This window comes from Brachypodium distachyon, chromosome 4, assembly GCF_000005505.3.
Source record: "Brachypodium distachyon strain Bd21 chromosome 4, Brachypodium_distachyon_v3.0, whole genome shotgun sequence".
Classification (NCBI taxonomy): domain Eukaryota; kingdom Viridiplantae; phylum Streptophyta; class Magnoliopsida; order Poales; family Poaceae; genus Brachypodium; species Brachypodium distachyon.
The window spans coordinates 46,316,574-46,337,012 of NC_016134.3; the positions used below are offsets into that span (position 1 = coordinate 46,316,574).

At 42.6% G+C, this 20,439-nt stretch overlaps 3 protein-coding genes across 4 annotated transcripts; all 3 read right to left on the reverse strand.

Annotated features, from left to right (window-relative positions):
• Nucleotides 1-777: 777 nt before the first annotated feature.
• On the reverse strand, nucleotides 778-2,698 carry LOC100843916. Its single transcript, XM_003578852.4, has 4 exons — nucleotides 2,294-2,698; nucleotides 1,972-2,183; nucleotides 1,617-1,884; nucleotides 778-1,270 (listed from the first exon to the last, which is right to left on the reverse strand). Exons 1-4 carry the CDS (start codon nucleotides 2,684-2,686, stop codon nucleotides 962-964), a joined length of 1,182 nt encoding a protein of 393 aa, XP_003578900.2. The 5' UTR covers nucleotides 2,687-2,698; the 3' UTR covers nucleotides 778-961.
• A 577-nt stretch (nucleotides 2,699-3,275) lies between these two features.
• LOC112268595 (wall-associated receptor kinase-like 10) lies at nucleotides 3,276-7,655 on the reverse strand. Its single transcript, XM_024454414.1, has 4 exons — nucleotides 6,635-7,655; nucleotides 5,210-5,767; nucleotides 4,836-4,988; nucleotides 3,276-4,742 (listed from the first exon to the last, which is right to left on the reverse strand). The coding sequence occupies exons 1-4, from the start codon at nucleotides 7,521-7,523 to the stop codon at nucleotides 3,511-3,513; spliced, it is 2,832 nt and encodes a 943-aa protein (XP_024310182.1). The 5' UTR covers nucleotides 7,524-7,655; the 3' UTR covers nucleotides 3,276-3,510.
• A 1,209-nt stretch (nucleotides 7,656-8,864) lies between these two features.
• On the reverse strand, nucleotides 8,865-17,370 carry LOC100830554 (wall-associated receptor kinase 4). 2 transcript variants are annotated; one of them, XM_024463587.1, is made up of 5 exons: nucleotides 16,349-17,370; nucleotides 12,107-12,646; nucleotides 10,418-10,576; nucleotides 9,545-10,335; nucleotides 8,865-9,442 (listed from the first exon to the last, which is right to left on the reverse strand). In XM_024463587.1, the coding sequence occupies exons 1-5, from the start codon at nucleotides 17,295-17,297 to the stop codon at nucleotides 9,104-9,106; spliced, it is 2,778 nt and encodes a 925-aa protein (XP_024319355.1). In that variant the 5' UTR covers nucleotides 17,298-17,370; the 3' UTR covers nucleotides 8,865-9,103. The 2 variants fall into 2 exon arrangements, with proteins under 2 accessions (XP_024319355.1, XP_024319354.1); XM_024463586.1 differs by having other exon boundaries at nucleotides 8,865-10,335; nucleotides 16,349-17,363.
• Nucleotides 17,371-20,439: the final 3,069 nt, after the last annotated feature.

Consider the following 20,439-nt stretch of genomic DNA (forward strand, 5'->3'; position numbering starts at 1 on the left):
CGAGTAAAAAAGTGAGAAACTGTGTCTTGATGATGGATTATTACAGTTTATTTTGTTATCCATAGTAACATACCTCTTTGTTTTGTAGGTTCAAATTTCTACCTATTTTTTTTTATACGTGAATATATTTGAAAAACTATAACAGAGGGTTTAAAAAACCAATAAGGGTATCAGTTTTTGTTGCTACTGGATAGGATTATTTGCCTGACTTTTTTGCCTGAAGCTCAGAAGTACTCCCTCCGATCCTAAATTGTTGTTGAAATATTACATGTGTTTAAACACTTTTTAAGAATAGATATATCCATATTTGGGCAAATTTGAGTCAAGAATTTAGGATCAGAGGGAGTATTATTGTAAGATTGTGTATATGAATGTTAAGATGTTAATTATATGATGTTTGTTAGAACAATAACGCTGCACGTATTGTTTCCTAGATGATATCAAACCACATCTTTAATCCTTGCAATGAAAACCAGTGTGGATGAGACTGCATATAAGTCATGTATTTGCCGGTCATATTTTGGCATCCATACATGTACTTTATCCTGACGTGCCTTCAGGTTTCTCATATGGTCTTTGGTCTGTTTTCTCTTCTAACAAAAAGAAGGAATGCTATATTGCTATGCTCATCTGGGCTTTTTGTGATGTTGTCTAGACCATAACTGGAGATAATCAGAACATCCCTTTTTCATCGGATTTTTAAGAAGTTTCCTTGATGCCATCTACAAGAGGTGGCATTATATGCGCTCTTTATATCCACTATTTTTTGACTCATGATTCATGAAACAATCAAAGTAAGGGATAAGTAAAATACAATAGTTTAAAGTCAGCAGGTGAAATTATGGTCTATCATAGTATCATCTGTTGAATTGGTTCCAATTTGGTGCCCAAGGTATAAAACTTAGGGAAAACACTTTGAAACATCTGCAGTGCTCAGCAGTTCTAAGGTGAGTCTTCACTGTCATACACCGGAGGCCTCTTCCCCTACCAAGAGTGCCTTGATGATTTTGTCGGTCCATCCATCTACCAGCATGAACATATGTCCACCTTCTGGTACTTCATGATACTGGATCCATGGGAGCTTCTTGGAGATGTACCGCTGCAGCTCAACCAGCACCAACTTATCTTCGTATCCTTGCCAGATATGTACAGAACCCTCATTTGTAGGAAATGGATTGGTAATATTCATTGGATCAAACTCCCAATTTCCGAAAGCAACAAGTAGATCACGATGTATTGATTCATAAATCCCTTGCTGCCTTGATTTATTCTGAAAAGGAAGGCCAAAATAATGTTATGCCTGCAAATCTGAATAAGCTTGAGATTAAGTTTGAATGTACTTATTCCTTTATATAGTACTCCCTCCGTCCAACAAAAGATGTCTCAAGTTTGTCAAAATTTGAATGTATCTAGACATGACTTAGTGTATAGATGCATTCAAATTTAGTCAAAGTTGAGACATCCTTTGTTGGACGGAGGGAGTATCTATTTCCTCAAATTGCATGTGTATTATTTGTCGCTATGTACCAACTCCTTTGGATCTGAGTGTTGCATTTACATATCTCTGATTTAAGTGGTCAGTGACATAATTGAGGCATAATTGTGATTTAATTTACCTCAATGATTCTTGGCATTGCCATCATTTTCTGAATGACCTCCACATCATGCTTGCTAAATATTTCAGGATGATGCATAGCTGCTGCAGAAGAAGGGAACCATTTCTGGGTCATCCACAGGTACAGCAAGTAAGGCGCATTGTGTGCGATCCGAAGTGTCCTCTGCTCTGGTACAATCAGCTTCTTGAAGGCTTGCCTGGACACCTCTGCTGGGAAAGAAGGCCACCAGTAGTTGATAACTGGCACAACTAGCGCAGCTCCTGCGAGCCTGCACTGACAGCAGATATGGAGCTTTACAACTCTGAAAATTTACCGATTTTATTAACATGCATATGGCTGTAGTTTCTGTTCTTGCCTGTGAGGTATATATTGGAGGCATCCCCAAACTGAGTATCCTCCCATTGATACCCCCAGGACATAGAACTTCTCTCCAAGGTCCAGCTTGTCGGCGAGCTCCTCTATATCCAGTGCCTCACTCTTGACATTCCTACCAGGGTTTGGGTCACTTTCCCCATACCCTGCTCTATCAAATGCAACTAGGTAAATTCCCAGGTCGTCCACGAGCTCCTGAATTATAGCAAAGAAAGAAACCCTTTAAGTAAAATAAGGAAGAAACAAACCAAGTGTCCACTTTTCAGTAGATTTCAATCTAATTGTACTGAGCTCTCTGCCTTTACCTTTGAGACAGGTGAGGGGAAGTCCTTGGTGCTATCAAATGCATGGACTGTGATAATCTTGTACTTGGCCTTGTCCCTCTGCACTCCGTCTTCCCGGTACGCAAGGTACCTTCCATCCCTGAGCTTGATCCTGGGAGATGTCACGGGAGGTCCACCCGCCGAGCCGCACAGTTTTGGAGGCGGTGGCCGGAGAATTGCCTGGAAGGCCCAGCCAAGCAGCACCACCGGAAGGACGACGAGCAATCTTGGAGCCATTTCTCCCAGATCCCAGTACAGTGCTTTCAGGTAAGAGATGTCTATTGTGAAAGTATCTTTGTGTGGCGGGGCAAACCTGACCTGCAATGTGGGCAAACCTGACCTCAATCCACTCCACCGGTAGTGTCTGCCCATCATTGCACGGACGCACGCCCTGGGTTGCTTTCTTTATTGTGGAGCCATTAACTTTTTGGACCCATCACTTCATTAAGCAAACAGTTATCACCTCCACATTTTCTAAGTAGACCCAGATGAGAATTGTTGCACCGAACGTTTTCATCCTGGTGGGTGACGAGGTGCTCTCGGGGATTTCGTCTGTTGCTCTGAACGTTTTCATCCTGGTGGGTGACGAGTAGCTCCAATTTTATTCCTTGTTTGTTGGTGGTGGAGCCGAGTCTTTGATCGATCGAGTTCGCCGGGAGTAAGCCGCATCACGTTCTGGAGCTGTTAACATGACAACATGTTGGGCTCCTTGCTTAATGGAGTCATTCGATGGAAAACAGGGTTCCATCCTCTGTGTTCTGACTTTTTTTTTTGTCGAAAACTAGTCATGCCAGGTGCTGATGCTTTGTAAAGTTTGAAGTTCCAGCAACATACAATATTGTCTTGACAAATTAAATTAGAATATCACGCCTCAATCAATCAGAAACCTAGTGGTATTTGGATCCATTGGTAATAGGTGGTCTAGAAGACTAGAATTAGTAGCGAACATACTGAAAACAGTACAGAAAATACCATACTGCAATTAGGTTATCACAAGGGCATAACCATAGATGATAGAAGTAAACACACAAAATATTCTGCAAATATACTGTAAAAAAGCTTTACAGATATGCGGGAACATATAAGAAGCGATGTTACATACTCTCCTCTAAATGGAACAACATAACACAATTCTCCAAAGAAAATATGGCAGACTAAAATGCGTCGTATATATATAGCAAGTAGCCTTGCATATATGGTTAACGTGGCAAACTCGCGAAATCTTGCTCCAAACTGTACCTTCCAGATATGCATGGAAGTGTTAAATCAACATTCTTGACAAAATTGGTCTGTTCATGGGAGCTACTGGCATCTGGGCACAGAACAGGCTCAATCTCCCCACCCTTCCTGGGGACAATTTGGCTCCTTCTTAACCTTGTAGTTCTAAGGATTTGCAACCTCACTTCTACTTCTTTCATGGTAGGTCTCTTCCCTCCTTTGGTTCTCAAGCATGCTTCTGCCACTGAGGCAATCTCATCGATTTCTTGTTGGTTTGCTTCCTCAACGACTTGGGGATCTATTATTTCCATGATAACTCCTTGCTCAAGTCCCTCCAAAAAGTAATGAGACAAACTTTGTTTTTTATCTTGGCTGTTAATAAAAATTGGCTTCTTTCTTGTAAGGAGCTCCACAAGTATTACCCCAAAACTATAAACATCACTCTTTTCGGTTAGTTCACCAGTGTGGTAGTATTCCGGGTCCAAGTAACCAAATGTGCCTTGTACAATTGTCACCACACGAGTCTCATCAAGTGATAGAGATCTCGAAGCGCCAAAATCAGAGACCTTTGTAGTGAAGTTTCCGTCTAGGAGTACATTGGAAGACTTGACGTCTCTATGAAAAATTGGTATTGCGGCAGCCGAATGTAGATAAGCAAGAGCACTCGCAGCTTCCGATGCAATTCGTATGCGATCATCCCATGAAAGCAAGCATTTGACACTTAGATCGCTGTGAAGAAGATCATATAAAGTGCCATTCGAGATGAATTCATAGACCAACAAAGGAACCTCTACCTCGAGACAACAACCAAAAAGCTTCACCACATTGCGATGGATGATTTGGGTTAGGATGGCAACCTCGTTGATGAACTGGTCTATCTCAACTTGCTCCACCATTTTGGACCTTTCAATGGCAACTACACGTTGATCAGATAGGATACCTTTGTAAACCGTGCCGTGTCCTCCGCAACCAAGAACACGAGTGACATCAAAATTATCGGTTGCCTTGTCTAATTCCTCCAAAGAGAATATCTTTGTTTTATCCGTGACACTTTCGTCTAAGATTAGTTGTTCCAAGAGTAGGCCTTGGTTTTTCTTGAAGTGTGCCTTTCGAACTCTCTTTTGTAGACCTCTTTTCCACTTGTTCACGGTTGCAATTGCCCCCAATGCAAGAATTGTTGCTACAAGACCACAACCAATTCCAATTGCAATACCTACACATCCAAGGGAGAAGCCGTAATTACAAAAGAACTATCGCATTTTGCAAAATGTAACCATATTAGCTAAGGTAACTTGGTATGACTTACCGAGAATAAGATTGCGTCTCTTAGCTGACGTCACACATTTCCCTTTCATTGGATTGAACTCTTCTCCATGAGTGCAACCTTTGCAACTATGCCCACCAGGGTAATTTTGGCATGTACCATTGCAAATATTTGGTAGTAAGCACTCGTTGATATCTATAGATAATAAAGAAAGTGAGGATCATATTTTTTGGGTAGCTAGGAAACGTTGTATACTAGTATTCCTCTGTTTCTAAACTAGATGATGCCCTGCGTGTTGTGTCAAAAATTTTAGTTAACAATACGTGAGTGAAATGGAGTAGCAACAAAGAGTATTCAAAATTGAAAACATATAATGAAATTGTATGATAGCCAAGTTGCATCGCGTGCGTATATACCTGTGCATCCGTCTGGTGTGTATGGATTTCCTTCGTAACCTTCAGAGCACTTGCAACGGTAGCCAAGCTGCATCGCGCTATTCACACGGGTGACATTAAGACAGCCGCTGTTGGCACTGCGGCAGGCATATGTGTCACTGAGCTCTTTGTTCATCGCCACAGGACATGTGATGTTGGTGACCGCCCACCACATCTTCATATTGTCTTCTTCGATGAGATCCAAGAGGTCTTCCAGAGGGTGGTCAGTTTCTTCCGTAATTCCCTCTTCTGCATCAAAATGTAGTTCAACCTCTGTATTGTCGTCGTATGATCCCGAGCTGTCCAGGCCCCTCATAAAGCTGTCCAGGCCCCTCATCTTTATGCTCAGGTAGCCTTCGTTCACCGAGATATTGGCTACTAGATATTGTACCCCTCGATCAAGAATTGTAACGTTTCTAGTACAGTTAAGTCGAAACTTTTCAAGAGCGTAGCAACCTTGTTCAATCCCGAACGGGAAGGGAATTCTTGTGTTCCCACATGATCTCTTGCATTTTCTTCGTTTTGGATTGGGGTCGTAACCTGCTCTAGGTAGATTGACATTGAAAGTAAGATTAGGATTTATGGTAACAAGCAATGCATACTTGAAAACTTGAAGAAAATTATTGAGCTCTCCATGATACCTACACATACATATTTTCCAGGAAATATACTAGTATGCAAATTCTTCATGGCAAAGCAAGATTCTAGAGACTAGAATTTTGCCGTGAACTTAAAATATGATTATTTGCAAAACATAAAAGAGACAATAGACACATAGGAGTAAGATCACAACACAGTAAAGCAGCGAATATACCGGCTGTCGGATCTAGCTCCGAGATTTGCGCCAACCCCTTTATTCCCCTGTACTCCCCACACGTGATGTCCTATGTGCGCATGGATCTCAAAGCAACATCGGACGGCATGGAGGGTACCGGTACCGATATATAAGAGATTACCCACAATACAGTATGGCTGCATTCTTTTCGGCTTCCAGGACCAGTTCTCCTAAAATCTGTCCTCACCTAGCTTATTGGAGAAGCCGCCTCTCAGATTTAGGAGTGAATTCCATTTTTTACCCCCTCTTTCAAATTTTTTGACACAGTCTACCCCATTTAAGGAAATTTCCAAAATTATACCCCATTTAACCAAACCTTTGCCACTAATTACCCTTTTTAGCAAATTTCCCCAAATCCCACGTTTTATGACAGGCATGGCCCACTTTTCAGGCCTAGCTGGCGTGCCACGCTGGCCTTCGGGGTCGAACCGGCCCGGTTCGTGCGGTTCGGGTCGGACGCTGGTTGGGTCCTGGGTCCCTGACCAAGTTCTTTTTTGTGTGTGTATGGAAACGGGCAGGGTAACACATATGGATCCCTGTTTATGTGAGAGAGAAAGGATCGATGGACTAACCTCCAGTGCAGCCGTCAGAGATGTATGGATTCCCTATGTATTGGCAAGAACACCAGTAGCCTCCTCCAGGTAAAGGTAATCCATCTTGGCAGTTGCTATTATTGCTGCATGCATATGTCGATGATTTCAGTCGAGCGCTTTCACAACTTGGTTGGTCCATCACAGCCAAGTCGAAATATACCCCTTCTGCAAAGTTTTCGCCTGACAGGAAAAGCTTCACTCCAGAGGGGAGCTCATCTGGTTTAGGTAAGGTGCTACTGATGCCATCACGGAGGCGGCCAATTCTGATCGCAAGGGCTCGCTGCCTCTCTTTCAAACTGATGATGCAGCAGGCCACCCCGTTGCAGCTCATGACGTTGTTATCCGTCATGCCGATCTTCTCCATGGTCTCCTTATCGTCCGAGCAAACGGTGATGCAGGAACCGATGATGTCGTCGGTGCCATGATCGAACAAGTAGGCGTCCACGCCACAGCCAACGACGTACAGAAAGGTTGATTCGTCGAGAGTAAGGCCCTTGACAGGGGTCTCCCATGACACATTATAGGTGTCCACGCCTGGTCTCATGTCGAAGCTGAGGTCGACGGAGACCTGAGCGTAGTTGTAGCCTAGATCCTGGATCAGAGCAGTAGTACTAGTAATGTTGGTGTTGCCCAGAAAGAGCTTGTGGTTGTGGCTGCAGGTGAGCTCGAAGCCTTGCCGGAAGCAGCCCGGCCCTATCCCGAAGGGATACACGATGTCGACTTGTCCGCATCGGGACGGGCAGCGGGCCAGCTCGGCAGCGGAAGGGACATGCAAGATCCCACCACTTCCTGCGGTGGCCGAGGCCGATGCTCGCGGGGCAACAGCAGCAGCTGCCAGGAACAAGAGCAGGAAGGAGATGGAGCTCATGGTGTGTTGCTCCGGCCGGCCACTTCGTCAGCTAGCCAGCTAGTTAGATTTTGCCCGTGGTTTGCTTTTGGTTCAGTTGCTAGCAGCTAGCACAACTCTCCGCTCATATTCACAATGACTATATATAAAATCGGTTTTGATATTGAAGACTCGTCCTGTTTTTTAATTGGAAATCAGTCGACGTTTTTGGCCATTGAATTTTAATCCAACGATAACATGTAGATGTAGAAGAGGAGAGCGTGAAGACGATGACGTTCAGATCTTGATTCAACGGTTCTGATGTGTCGACTGGGATTTAAGCTTTTTTCTTAAAAAACAAACGCATACGCACGCACGTCCACTGGCTGGTATCAAACCACTAATTCTCAGTTGCGTCGTCGGCACGGTTGCTGTTGAGTGCAGCCTGAGTGCCTGAGTCGTCGACGCGTGGAATATAAAAAAGCCTACTCCTTTCAATTCATATTATCTGTCTCAAATTTGCCCAAATATGATGTATCTATGTTTAAAAAACGTCTAGATACATGTAATATTTCGCCGAGTGATATGGGTCAGAAGGAGTAGCTTGCTTTTACCTGGTCGTACGTGGTCATCGACCGGCGTTCGCGACCCGCGCGTAGACCGTGTTCAACTCGTCGCCGGCCCTGTTGCTGTTGGGGTGCATGCACAACCTTGCAGGCTTGTCGCTGGCTGCAAGGAAACCCTTCTTTTTCCGAGATCCCACAAGAACCGCCCTCCTTTTTAAAAAAAATAATTAACCATGGGTCTGCTAAACTACCTTTATTCGCGTGCAATCTTGATGGCGAGAGTGCTAATTGCAACACAGACGTCACACAGTTGAGGAGATTTTTTTTTCCTTTCGGAAAAGTAACGGACTAACGGTGGGGAGCCCTGGACTTGTCGCTTGCGTCCTGAAGCTGAGCTGGGTCTTCTTGTCTTATTCTTTTGTTGAGAATCAATTGGGCCTTCTCCTTATCTTGTTGGGCTGCCCATGGATCATTTTTGGAGTAGAAAATCCAGGGACCTGCACATGGATCATGGGGATTGCTTTCTGGAGAAGTAGAACATGTGTGTGTTCTAAAAAAAGAGTAGAATATGTGTGTAGCACAGACATACACATATGGGCTGGGACTTTCCCTCAAAAATAGAAAAAAATAGGCTGAGACTTCTGAAAAGATTTTTAAAAGATCGTTAGGTATCAATCCACTAATAATTCTCGATCAGTCGCAGGCCCCGTCCGGTTTCTATGCAGTGCAACCTGGGTGCCTGAGTCGTCCCTGATGTCTCAGTAAATCAAAAATGCTTATATTAGTATTCCGAACCACTAGTAATGGGTGGGCTGGATTGAATAACGAAATTAATTAGTGGAAAACACTACTAAATACCTTACAAGTAAACAGCTAAAATGTATAGTCTATATATGTACCGTCAATAAGTTTACAAATGTACTGTAGGAATATATAAGAAGTGCCGCTACAGATGACATACACACTCATTTAAATGCACAACATAACACAAAAACTAACTTGTATGAATCATAGGAAGTAATTGATCCTCTTGTTGCATACATGGTCTGACGATGGTCAGCGGGGCAAACTGGCGAATTCTTGCTCCAAACTGTACATTCCAGACATGCATGAAGATGGTACATCAATGGTACCTGTATAGTTGGTATGTGCATCAGAGCTATTGGTATCTGGGCACAAAAAAGGTTCAATCTCTCCACCCTTCCTTGAAGCAAGTTGGTTCCTTCTTAGCCTGGTAGTTCTAAGGATTTGCAACCTCATTTCTACTTCTTTCATGGTAGGCCTTTCTCCTCCTTTGGTTCTCAAGCATGCTTCCGCCACTGAGGCAATATCATCAATTTCTTCCTGGTTTGCCTCTTCCACAACTTGCAAATCCATTATTTCCATCAGACCTCCCTGCACAAGTCTCTCCACAAAGTAATGAGACAAACTTTGTTTTGTACCTACATTATTAATAAAAATTGGCTTCTTTCTTGTCAAGAGTTCCACAAGTATTACCCCAAAACTATAAACATCACTTTTCTCCGTTAGTTGGCCAGTGTGGTAATACTCAGGATCTAAGTAACCAAATGTGCCTTGAACAATTGTCACCACATGAGTCTCATCAAGTGACAGAGATCTCGAAGCTCCAAAGTCAGAAACCTTCGTAGTGAAATTTCCATCTAGGAGCACATTGGAGGACTTGACATCTCTATGGAAAATTGGTATCGCAGCAGCTGAGTGGAGATAAGCAAGAGCACCTGCAGCTTCTACTGCAATCCGGATGCGATCATCGCATGAAAGCAAGCATTTGACACCGAGATCGTTGTGAAGAAGATCGTACAATGTGCCATTTGAGATGAACTCATAAACTAGCAAGGGGACCTCAGCCTCGAGACAACAACCAAAAAGCTTCACCACATTGCGATGGATGATTTGCGAGAGAATGGCAACCTCGTTGATGAATTGGTCTATCTCAACTTGCTCCACCATTTTGGACTTCTTGATGGCCACTACATGTTGATCAGATAGAATCCCCTTGTAGACCGTGCCATGCCCTCCACGACCAAGAACACGAGTGGCATCGAAGTTGTCGGTTGCCTTGTCTAATTCGTCCAAAGAGAAAATCTTTGTTTTATCTGTGGCGCCTTTGTCCAAGATTAGTTGTTCCAAAAGTAGTCCTTGATTCTTCTTAAAGTGTGCCCTTCGAACTCTCTTTTGTATGCCTGTCTTCCACCTGTTGACGAGTGCATTTGTACCTAGTGCAAGTATTGTTGCAACAAGGCCACAACCAATTCCGATTGCAATAGCTATACATTCAAGTGAAGCCGTAGTTACGAAAGGATTATGCAATTTTATGAATTGTAATAACTTTAGTAAGATATGACTTACCTACAATAAAATGTCGGTTGCGTCTCTTAGTTGACATCACACATTTCCCTTTTGTTGGATCAAACTCTTTTCCGTGAGCGCAACCATGGCAGCTATAGCCTCCAGGGTAATTTTGGCATGTGCCTTTGCAAATATTTGGCATTGTGCACTCATCAACATCTGGAAATTATACGGAAGTGAGGATAATATATCTATCCTTATTCTAGGTAATTAACTTTCATGCCTTAGTAATGTTTTGCAAGTTTGGGTCACACTTTGGAACGACGTATGTGGGACATCGTATAAGATTAATCATATATCATGATATATACCTAGCAGGCAGAGGCCTCAAATTAATGCTTGTATAGGGGCTGTGGACCCATGTGGTTGCGAGCCCCACCCTTTGCAAATCTTTGTCTTGCAGAAATATATTGTTGTCAAATATATATTTACGTAGTATCTATAAAATTATTTGAAGTGGCATGACTCATTTGGGAGTTTTTGAGTCATAACCCAGATGGTGCCATGTCCCCGTTGGATATCACAGGTTGTTCGATGGCAACTCAACAGTTCTCAAATTCTCTTCATTTAGTATCTATGTAAATACTAAATATCAGAAAAACTACACTTATCTGATATAACTATATAAAAAAACTACACTTTCGAAGAACTCTTTGCAGAATCGGAATGTTTTCACAATAGTTACCTAAAAACATTTAGTAGAACTACACTTTCTAATTTTGCCTGAAAAGTATAGGTAAATACAGATATAGATAAATATATGTACCAGAATTGAAAAGTATAGGTAAAATAAAGATACTTCGTTGTACTTTTGGCAAAGGAAGTGTAATTTTGGGGTATTTACTCAATGTAATACATACTCCATCGAAGCTCTAGATGAAGCAAAAAAAGTATGTTAGTACAAGCTCTAGCCCTGCCCTGTTCTTCAGAGACGGATAAAAATGGTATTGGTCCAGAACCCCTCGCATTTCATTAACTCTTTCACACTCTCAGATTAATCTATATATATGCTGCTATGCAGTCATGCAATATATAACAATAAGAACAGTAACCGTCATAGTACCAAACTAAATGGCATACACTTTGAATTTACTTGTGCTAGCTAAATGCACGTGGGTTGCTACAATTTATTTTTATTATTTTGCACAAGGTGCTTCAATATAATGCGCTCTTGTCTTCTGTTTCCAAATTTTGTGCCGAACAACAATTATCTCAAAAAATATACATCAATCCAGTCAGTTTTAGTAAAAATACCGTAATGCATATCTACCATATTGAATGGGTGCAATTACATTCATATTATAACAATATAGGGAATATTCTTAGTGGAGGGAACATACGACCACCAACTTCAGATATTTATAGGAAGTAAAGATATATTAAGGTATGAATCCAATAGAACAACATGTAAAATATTTTGTCACAAATATATTATATTAAAGAAGATTTTGAACTTCTAAACGAATATACGTCCATTTATTATTAGTATGTTGTGTTATATGACAAATACATGCATATTGCAAATGCATAATCGAACAAGTTCAGATTTTGCTTCACTTGTACCACGATCGGGACAATTCTCATGCATTGTGCCACCGAATAAAGACCAGTTTCCTCTGCACGTACCTTTCAATGGGGCACTACTGCAGCAATTTTGAACTGAAAGGCACAAGAAGTTAATTTACATACCTGTGCATCCATGTGGCGTATATGGATTTCCTTCATAGCCTTCAGAGCACTTGCAACGATAGCCAAGCTGCATCACGCTATTCACGCGCGTGACATTAAGACAGTAGCTGTTGGCGCGGCAGGCATAAATGTCAATGTACTCCTTGCTCATGACCATTGGACATGTGAAGTTCTCAACAGCCCACCACATCTTCATATCGTCTTCTTTGATTAGATCGAAGAGGTCTTGAAGAGGGTAGTCATATTCTTCCGTCATCGTCCCATTTTCAGCCAGGGTCGTAGCTACCTCTAGTTCGTCATTGGAGTTCGAGATGTCCAAGAACTTTGTCTTTCTGACACTGAGATACCCTTCATTCATTGAGACATTGTCTACAAGATATTGTACCCCCCGATCCAGAACTGTGATATTTTTTTCTGTACAGTTAAGTCGGAACTTTTCAAGAGCGTAGCAACCTTCTTCAATACCGAAAGGAAAGAGAATTCTCGTATGCCCACATGATCTCTTGCAATTTTTTCTTTTTGGATTGGGCTGGTAACCAACTACAGGTAAATTAATTAACAGACAAAAAAGAAATATGATTAGGAGCATGAATGAGAGTTTAAAATGGGGAATGCTATATATACAAATAATAGTTTAAAAAATGTATCTACAATTAGATTGGATACACAATATGCCACAGGACACCATTATTTTCCAGCTTTTGCCAAAAAACACTACCGGATAGCGTGTTTGTCCAATATCATTACAATTCCGTGGTCACACACGCCTGGTCTAAAACGGAAATTTGCTACAACACAATTCCGTGTGTACTCTCAAACCTCGAAGTGTTAAGTGGACGTTTTCCTAGATCTATATATTTCAATTATAGATGTAGGGGAGAAAATTAACTCCATCAAAAATCTATCATCAAATGGCTATGCCTAAGCCAAACAGTTGGAAGAAATGTAAAGAAAAGTGAAAAGAAAAGTCAAAGAGGTTGAACAGTTGAAGACAGAGCCCACATGACATTCAACAACTGCAGAAACTGAGCACTATTGCTGAAAACTCAAATCGAAGAATTTCAGTTTTCAATCTGGTACTTCAGCCAAGTTCATTTTCAAGTCTCTAAAAGTCATGAATTAACAAAGCCTTAATAATGAGAATGGCCCGGTTGAAACAATGGCCTCAGCTAGTTTAGGAGGAGGTTGTGTTAAGGCTAGCTACTTCTGCTCCACGTGTCTCGATTCTGTTGATGTGGCGTCAATGTAGAAAATCTTATACAGTCTTTCAGAAATTGGGAATCACAAAGAACAATTCATTATGAAATACTACATATAAAAAATATGGAATATTAGTAAATTAAATAGGCAAAAAATGTAAAATTTAGAGAATATAGAAAAATTCAAGAAAACCTAAACAATAAAAAAAATGTAAATTGGGGGGAAATCAAAAAATTAGCAAAACGTTAAGTCATTTACATGAATAATTTTGGAAACATCCATGAATTACCAGGTGCCCCCTTAATTTCTTTTTAATTATAGGGCATATAATTTGTTTAATCAAGACAAGCCTTTGACGAGCAATTACAACATTAATAACCAATTGATGTGAGAAAATTTGGTACATAATGACATTCTTTACAAGATACTTACTAATTAGAATAAATATCACAAAACCCCTATAATCTCACAAACTTTAATGCAAAACTACACCTTTTGGAATTTTTATCACATAACCCGTATTCATGGACCGAAGTTTAGTGGAAAACCTCTAATCTCGTCGGCAGCGCGGCTAACAGCAAACTGACAATGGGTCCCACTTGTCGTCCTCAGAAACGAAAATTGGGTTAGGTTAACGCGGTTCAGTCCGATTCTCGGCCGGTTATGTGCCGATTTGGGTGGGCCTGAGGCAGGTATAAGTAGAGAAATATGGCATGTGGTAGGTTAGATATGAGAGAAAGAGGTGGCCCTTGGTCACTACCTTCCCTCCATATAAGCTTCTGGCCCGCCCGAATTGGCCAAAAAACGAACCTGCAGATCGCACTCATTAATCTAAGCCATTTCTTGTTTCCGAGGCTGACAGGTGGGACCCAGTGTCAGTTTCACTGTTAGCCGTGTCGACAACGAGATCAGGGGTTTTCCTCTACACTTTGGTCTACAAATAGGGGTTATGTGATAAAAACCAAAAGGTGTAGTTTTTGTGTTACAGTTCGTCAGATTATATGGGTTTTTGTGATATTTGCCCAATTGATTATTGTTATTTTGCATCACATGAACCACATACTTCTGGAGTAGCTATTCGCCAAAGACTTGTCTTACTTAAGGAAATTAAAAATATAAAATAAATGGAGGGAGTACAATGGAGAGGCTAGATAAACTATATTAAGTCGACAACACTAAGACTAGGGGCAGGGGCAATATATTCCTGAGAAGACATTTTTTAATATTCAGAATATATGTGTTTCTTCTAATCTATTTTTATTTTTCCGAAAGAAATGATTTTTACTGTTTTCCTATTACATTATATGAGTTTTCTAATTTTTTTTATTTTTTTTCCAACTTTGCATACTGAGTAGGTGGGTAAAATTGTCTACATGCAGGGCCATGTCAGCAAAATCACACGTGGCACACGCGCAAGCCAATAAAACCACTGATGAAACCAAATTATATTAAGGTGTGTAAAATAGGTGAACATTTTACATAATCTATGACTATAATTTAGATGGCTTGTAGGGTTTGGGGAATGAAAAGTGAACTGTTGTCATAAGGGCAACTCCAGCGACGCGACCCAAACGGACCGCTTTTTGCGTCTGTTTTGGTCCGTTTTGGTCGCGGGATGGACAGAAAAAGGCCCAGTCCGGACTTCGTCCATTTGGATCAGGTTGTGCGTGGACGTAAATTGGGAATAAAACATAGTATTTTTGGGATGAACACAACATGAACCCTAATTTCCTCATTCCAAACATGAACACAACATGACATTAAACATAGAATAGATGCTTTTCATCGTCCTCGTACACCAGGGGTCATCGGGAGGGGAAACAGGAGTACATTAATTATACGAGGGTGGGTTGTGAACCATTTTGGAAAACTAATAAACTAATTCCCAATGTTGTGCACGTTCGACGAGAAGGAGGAAGGAGGAGACGCTGACGGATCCATATCGCCGGCGGGGAAGCTAGGGTTTTGGGGATGTGGTGGGGTGGGGAAATGGGGCCGACTCAGTCCCACTAAAAAAATGGGGGTGGGTTGTTGGGTCGCTAGCAAGTGTCCCTTGAAATGCGAAAGGGTTTGACCTAGCCAGATGAGCAGACCGTGCGGTGGTCCGTTTCCCCGTCCGTGGAGACGCAAACCTGACTCAGATTTGGGGCCGGAATGCGTCTCGGCGGACCAAAATATGGACCGCGGTGCAAATGGGCCGCCCCGCTGGGGACGCGTTTTGTCCGTTTCGGCCCGAACGGACCGCGCCGGCCCAAATGCGTCGCCCTGCTGGAGTTGCCCTACTTCATGTTATAGTTGAAACAGTTTGGACTTCAGGCTTGAAAACTGAACTTTTGCTTCTTCTTTTTTCGCGCAAAAAAGAGTAAATTTCATAGAACCATAGGTTTTGAGGCAGGCTTCTCAACAAGCCGCCACTTTTGCTAATTTGTCCGCAAAACCACACGTTTTGTGTTCAATTGTCTTACTTCACCCAAAACAACGGTTTAAGCGCAGTTGACTGTATTTCTTACTTGTGGGTCTCGCATGTCAGATGCCACGTCTTTTTCATCGGACCCCTTGCCTTTTTCGTTTTTTTCCCTCACCCTCTCATCTTCTTCTAGCATATAAGAAAACAGCCCCAGGAAAGAAAGCCGTCTGTGCGCGCGGTGGAGGCCTCCTCCGACCAGGGACGATGAGCGGGCGGCCGGCGGCCGGTGGCGTAGCGGAGTGGCAGCAGGGGGCTCGCTCCGACGCAGCTTTCTTTCCCGGGCATGGGGGTTGTTTTTCTCCGTGCTAGAAGAAGAGAGGATGAGGAAAAAAACAAAAGGTCAAGGGGTCCAATGAAAAAACGTGACATCTGATATGCAGGACCCACATGTAAGAAATACCGTTAACTGCGTTTAAACCGTTGTTTTGGGTGAAGTGAGACAATTGGACACAAAACGTGTGATTTTGCGGACAAATTAGCAAAAGTGGGGGCTCATTGAGAAGCCGACATTAAACCTATGATTCTGTGAAATTTATTAAAAAAAACCGCTGGAGTGTAGGGATTGAAAAATAGACCTGTGCATCCATCCACGGTGTAAGGATTGCCTTGGTTTCTGCACCAACAACTGTAGCCTCCTCCAGATTGTCTATCGACGCATGTGCTTTTGTTGTTGCAGGCATAGCTTGATCTATTCATTTGGGCACTTGCACAGCTCCGTTGGTCCGTCATAGCAACCTCGAAGTGCTGACCCTTTTTTGTACCGTTTATCCGATTGGAGTAAAGATCACTCATCTGAAACTTGTACTCTTGTGATAAGAAAACCTTCACTTTGGAGAGGACTCGATCATCTGATTGTGCCATGGTATTGCCACTGCCATCACGGAGGCGGCCAATTCTGAGCGCAAGGGCTCGCCGGTCCCGTTTCAAACCAATACTGCAACAGCCCTTCCCGTTGCACCCCATGCTCGAGTCCACAGGATCGCCCAGCGCGTCGGCGTCATCCTTCTCCATGGCCTCTCTGTCGTCCAAGCAAATACTCATACAAAAACCGATGATATCGTTGGTGTCATGATCGAACAAGTAGGCGTCCACGCCACAGCCAACAACGTACAGGAAGCTCCGTCCGGAGATTGTAACTCCCTCGATAGGGTCCTCCGGCCAAGACAGGTTATAGGTGTCCATACCTGGTCTCATGTCGATGCTGAGATCAACGGAGGCCTCAACAAACTTGTAGTATAGATACTGGATCTGAGCATTACTGTTGCCTAGAAAGAGCTTGTTGTTGTGGCAGGTGAGCTCGAAGCCTTGCCGGAAGCAGCCCGGCCCTACCCCGAAAGGATACATGATGTCGACGTCCCCGCATCGGGAGGGGCAGTGGGCCAGGTCGGCAGCGGTAGGGATATGCATGAGCCCACCCCCGCCAACGGCGGCAACTCCGGAGGCTGCCGCAGCCGACGATCGCGATGCCGCAGCTGCCATTGCCAAGCACAGGAGCAGCAGCGGCAGAAAGGACTTGGATCTCATCGTGGCTAGCTGTTTTCTTCTTGCTCGTGGCTCTCTTTTCCAGTGTCTGTGGCGGGAATTCAGTGTTACTTATACATGCAGACGGAAAGGTATTTACCTGCAGCTTCTGGCATGCACGGCTCCGTTCAGTCATGAGTTAATAAATGTAGGAAGTCGGCCCATGCAGTAACCCCGTTCAGATCTTACTGTGTCATCCCTGCCCGGACGGCCGGGGTCGTCGGCAAACGCGACCGGCGGTCGTCGCTGCCGGACCGCAGCGGTCGACTGTGCAGCCTGGCTGATCGACGGCCACAAGGAATTAAATGGGGTGTTTAATTCCCTCTTCTGGTTGATTATAACGTCGTGGCTGAGTGACGAGTCGTGGAAGTCGAATTACCCTGTTCTGCAGGCAAATTAGCCTTGCCAGCGACAGTACTTATTGCAGACATTCATGGCCAGGCATTGTTAGCTGGTCGCTGGTCAGATCAGGGATTCCTTTTCCACATGAAGAATAACTGACTGTCTTGTTTTTCTGCGTGGAATTGTGGAAAGACCTGCATTGGCATTGGCGGATAACCGGCTCTCAGGCACATTGCCTGCCACGTTCAGGCATCTCACCCAGCTCAGCGTCATCACCCTGTACAACAACTCGCTTGAGGGGCCCCTTCCGGAGGAGCTGTTCGAGATCAAGAATTTGACAGTGATCAACATCTCGCACAACCGGTTCAACGGCAGTGTTGTCCCTCTTCTGGGATCGAGCTCCCTCGCTGTGCTGGTGCTCACGGACAACAGCTTCTCTGTCTCTGCCTCTCTGGCATCATCCCAACAGCAGTTGCACGGTCGAGGAATATGGTCCGCCTCCAGCTGGCTGGCAACCGGCTCGCCGGTGCAATCCCGGCTGAGTTGGGCAACCTGACGCAGCTCAAGATGCTTGACCTCTCATCCAACAACCTCTCCGGTGATATACCGGAAGAGCTCTCCAACTGCTTGCAGTTCGGCCCGCTACGTCAGAACTCTCATCCAACAACCTCTCCGGTGATATACCGGAAGAGCTCTCCGACTGCTTGCAGCTCGGCCCGTTACGTCAGAACTTTAGCTTATCGCTCACTGTAAAAAAAACGGATTTGCTTGGTATCAGAGTAAATTAGATTAAATTGTTCCTCCAGGTAATCTATTATTGTCGCATGCATATGTTGATGATTTCAGCTGAGCGCTTTCACAATTGTTCCGTCATAACCAAGTCGAAATCCACCCCACCGCTTGTCCCTGGTTCCTCCTGAGTCCTGACCCGAGGAATAGCCCATCGGAGACGAGTAATATTCTGACAAGAAAAGCTTAACTATAGGTAAGGCTGGTCCATCACAGTCAAGTCGAAATATACCCCGCCTGCAGTCTCTGGTTCCACCAGACCCGAGGCATCACCCATCGGAGACAAGTATTCGCCTGACAGGAAAAGCTTCACTTGAGAGGGAAGCTCATCTGGTTTAGGTAAGGTGCCACTGATGCCATTACGGAGGCGGCCAATTCTGGTCGCAAGGGCTCGTCGCCTCTCTTTCAAACTGATAACAGCTACGTTGTTATCCGTCACTAGCATGGTCGGGAAAGATCTTAAACGTCATTATTTTGTATTGCTATACGGCTTACATTTAGGCCGTTAGAAAAACATGATTAATCAAACCCCATTATATTTAGAAAAGCAGAATTAATCGATCACAACCCCTAGATGTACGGAAGTACATTTGTCAAATTTGTTGTCAATTTGAGATAATCTTTTATATGTATGTGAATTTATATTGAACTCAAGAACTGAGGTTGGATCACGATTAATTGATTGTAGGTGATATTAGCTTAGTATTTGTAATTAAAATTCAGATCGCCCTCCATTTGCTGGTCTTGACCAAACAGTTGATCACGCGTGATATATGTCTAAACAAAATTATGTTCACATGCAGAATTGGTAGATCGGTTGTCTGTACTGATAGCCGTGTGTATACCAAAATATATTAGTATGTGGGGTTTTCGTGATAATAAATTATAATGCAAAATTAAGGTTTTACATGATTATTCTATCGATACTCATTAAAGTATAGATCATTTGAGCTATTTTTTTGAGAAACACCTATTGGTGTGGTGGTGGAGTTATGGGTGCATTACTCCATCCACCAAGTTTAAATCATGGTGCTCACAATATACTTTAGGGGTTTTTCCTACAGTCTTCCCTCAAAAAAATGGTTTATTGCTTCTTTGTAGCAATATTTGATAAGATCGTGTTTGGTTCGCTAGCGGATCATTCAGTCATACATGATGTTATTAGTTAGTAGCCAGGCTTAAAATTTAAGGCCAAGTTCCATGCAATCATTTTTCTTAGAATTAATATACATACGATCTGAAACCACGTAAAAAATAAAATATTGTGTCATATTCAAAACATGATATACTTCTGAACTTCTAGTTGCAGTGTGATTAGTTTATTTTAGTTTTCTCAATGTACCTTTTTTTAGCTCTAACTATATAGCGATGCATTCTGCGAACTTTACTTGAGTATATATGTGTAGTGCGGTCTACTAATTTTGCGTTTGTAATAACCAATAATGCTTGTGCTATAGCACATACAAATGACACACATGCCTGTCATTTATTTGTTGTGATTTTGAACTAATACAACTATACATACATACATACATACATACATACATACATACATACATACATACATACATATATATATATATATATATATATATATATATATATATATTATAGGTGTATTTTCCGGCTCAAAGAAAAGACGCATCATATTAGTCCTAGATGGTCTTCGTCCCTTCTTAGAATTTGATGGTTCGTTTAATACATGTCGTCCGGGACTCGGTTTCACTTTTCTTTTATACTCCCTCCGTCCCGTATTAAGTTATCTAAATTTGCCCAAATATGAATGCATTTATACCCAAAAAACGTCTAGCTAGATACATGTAATATTTCGTCACTTAATATGAGACGGAGGGAGTACCAAAAGTTAACTATTCTCTCCGATCCATATTACTTGTCGAAATATTACATGTATCTATACGGTTTTCAAACATAGATACATTCATATTTGGAGAAATTTGAGACACATCAGTAATAGGGATCGTTTCTGTTTGAGAGGCCACGCGTCACATGTCTT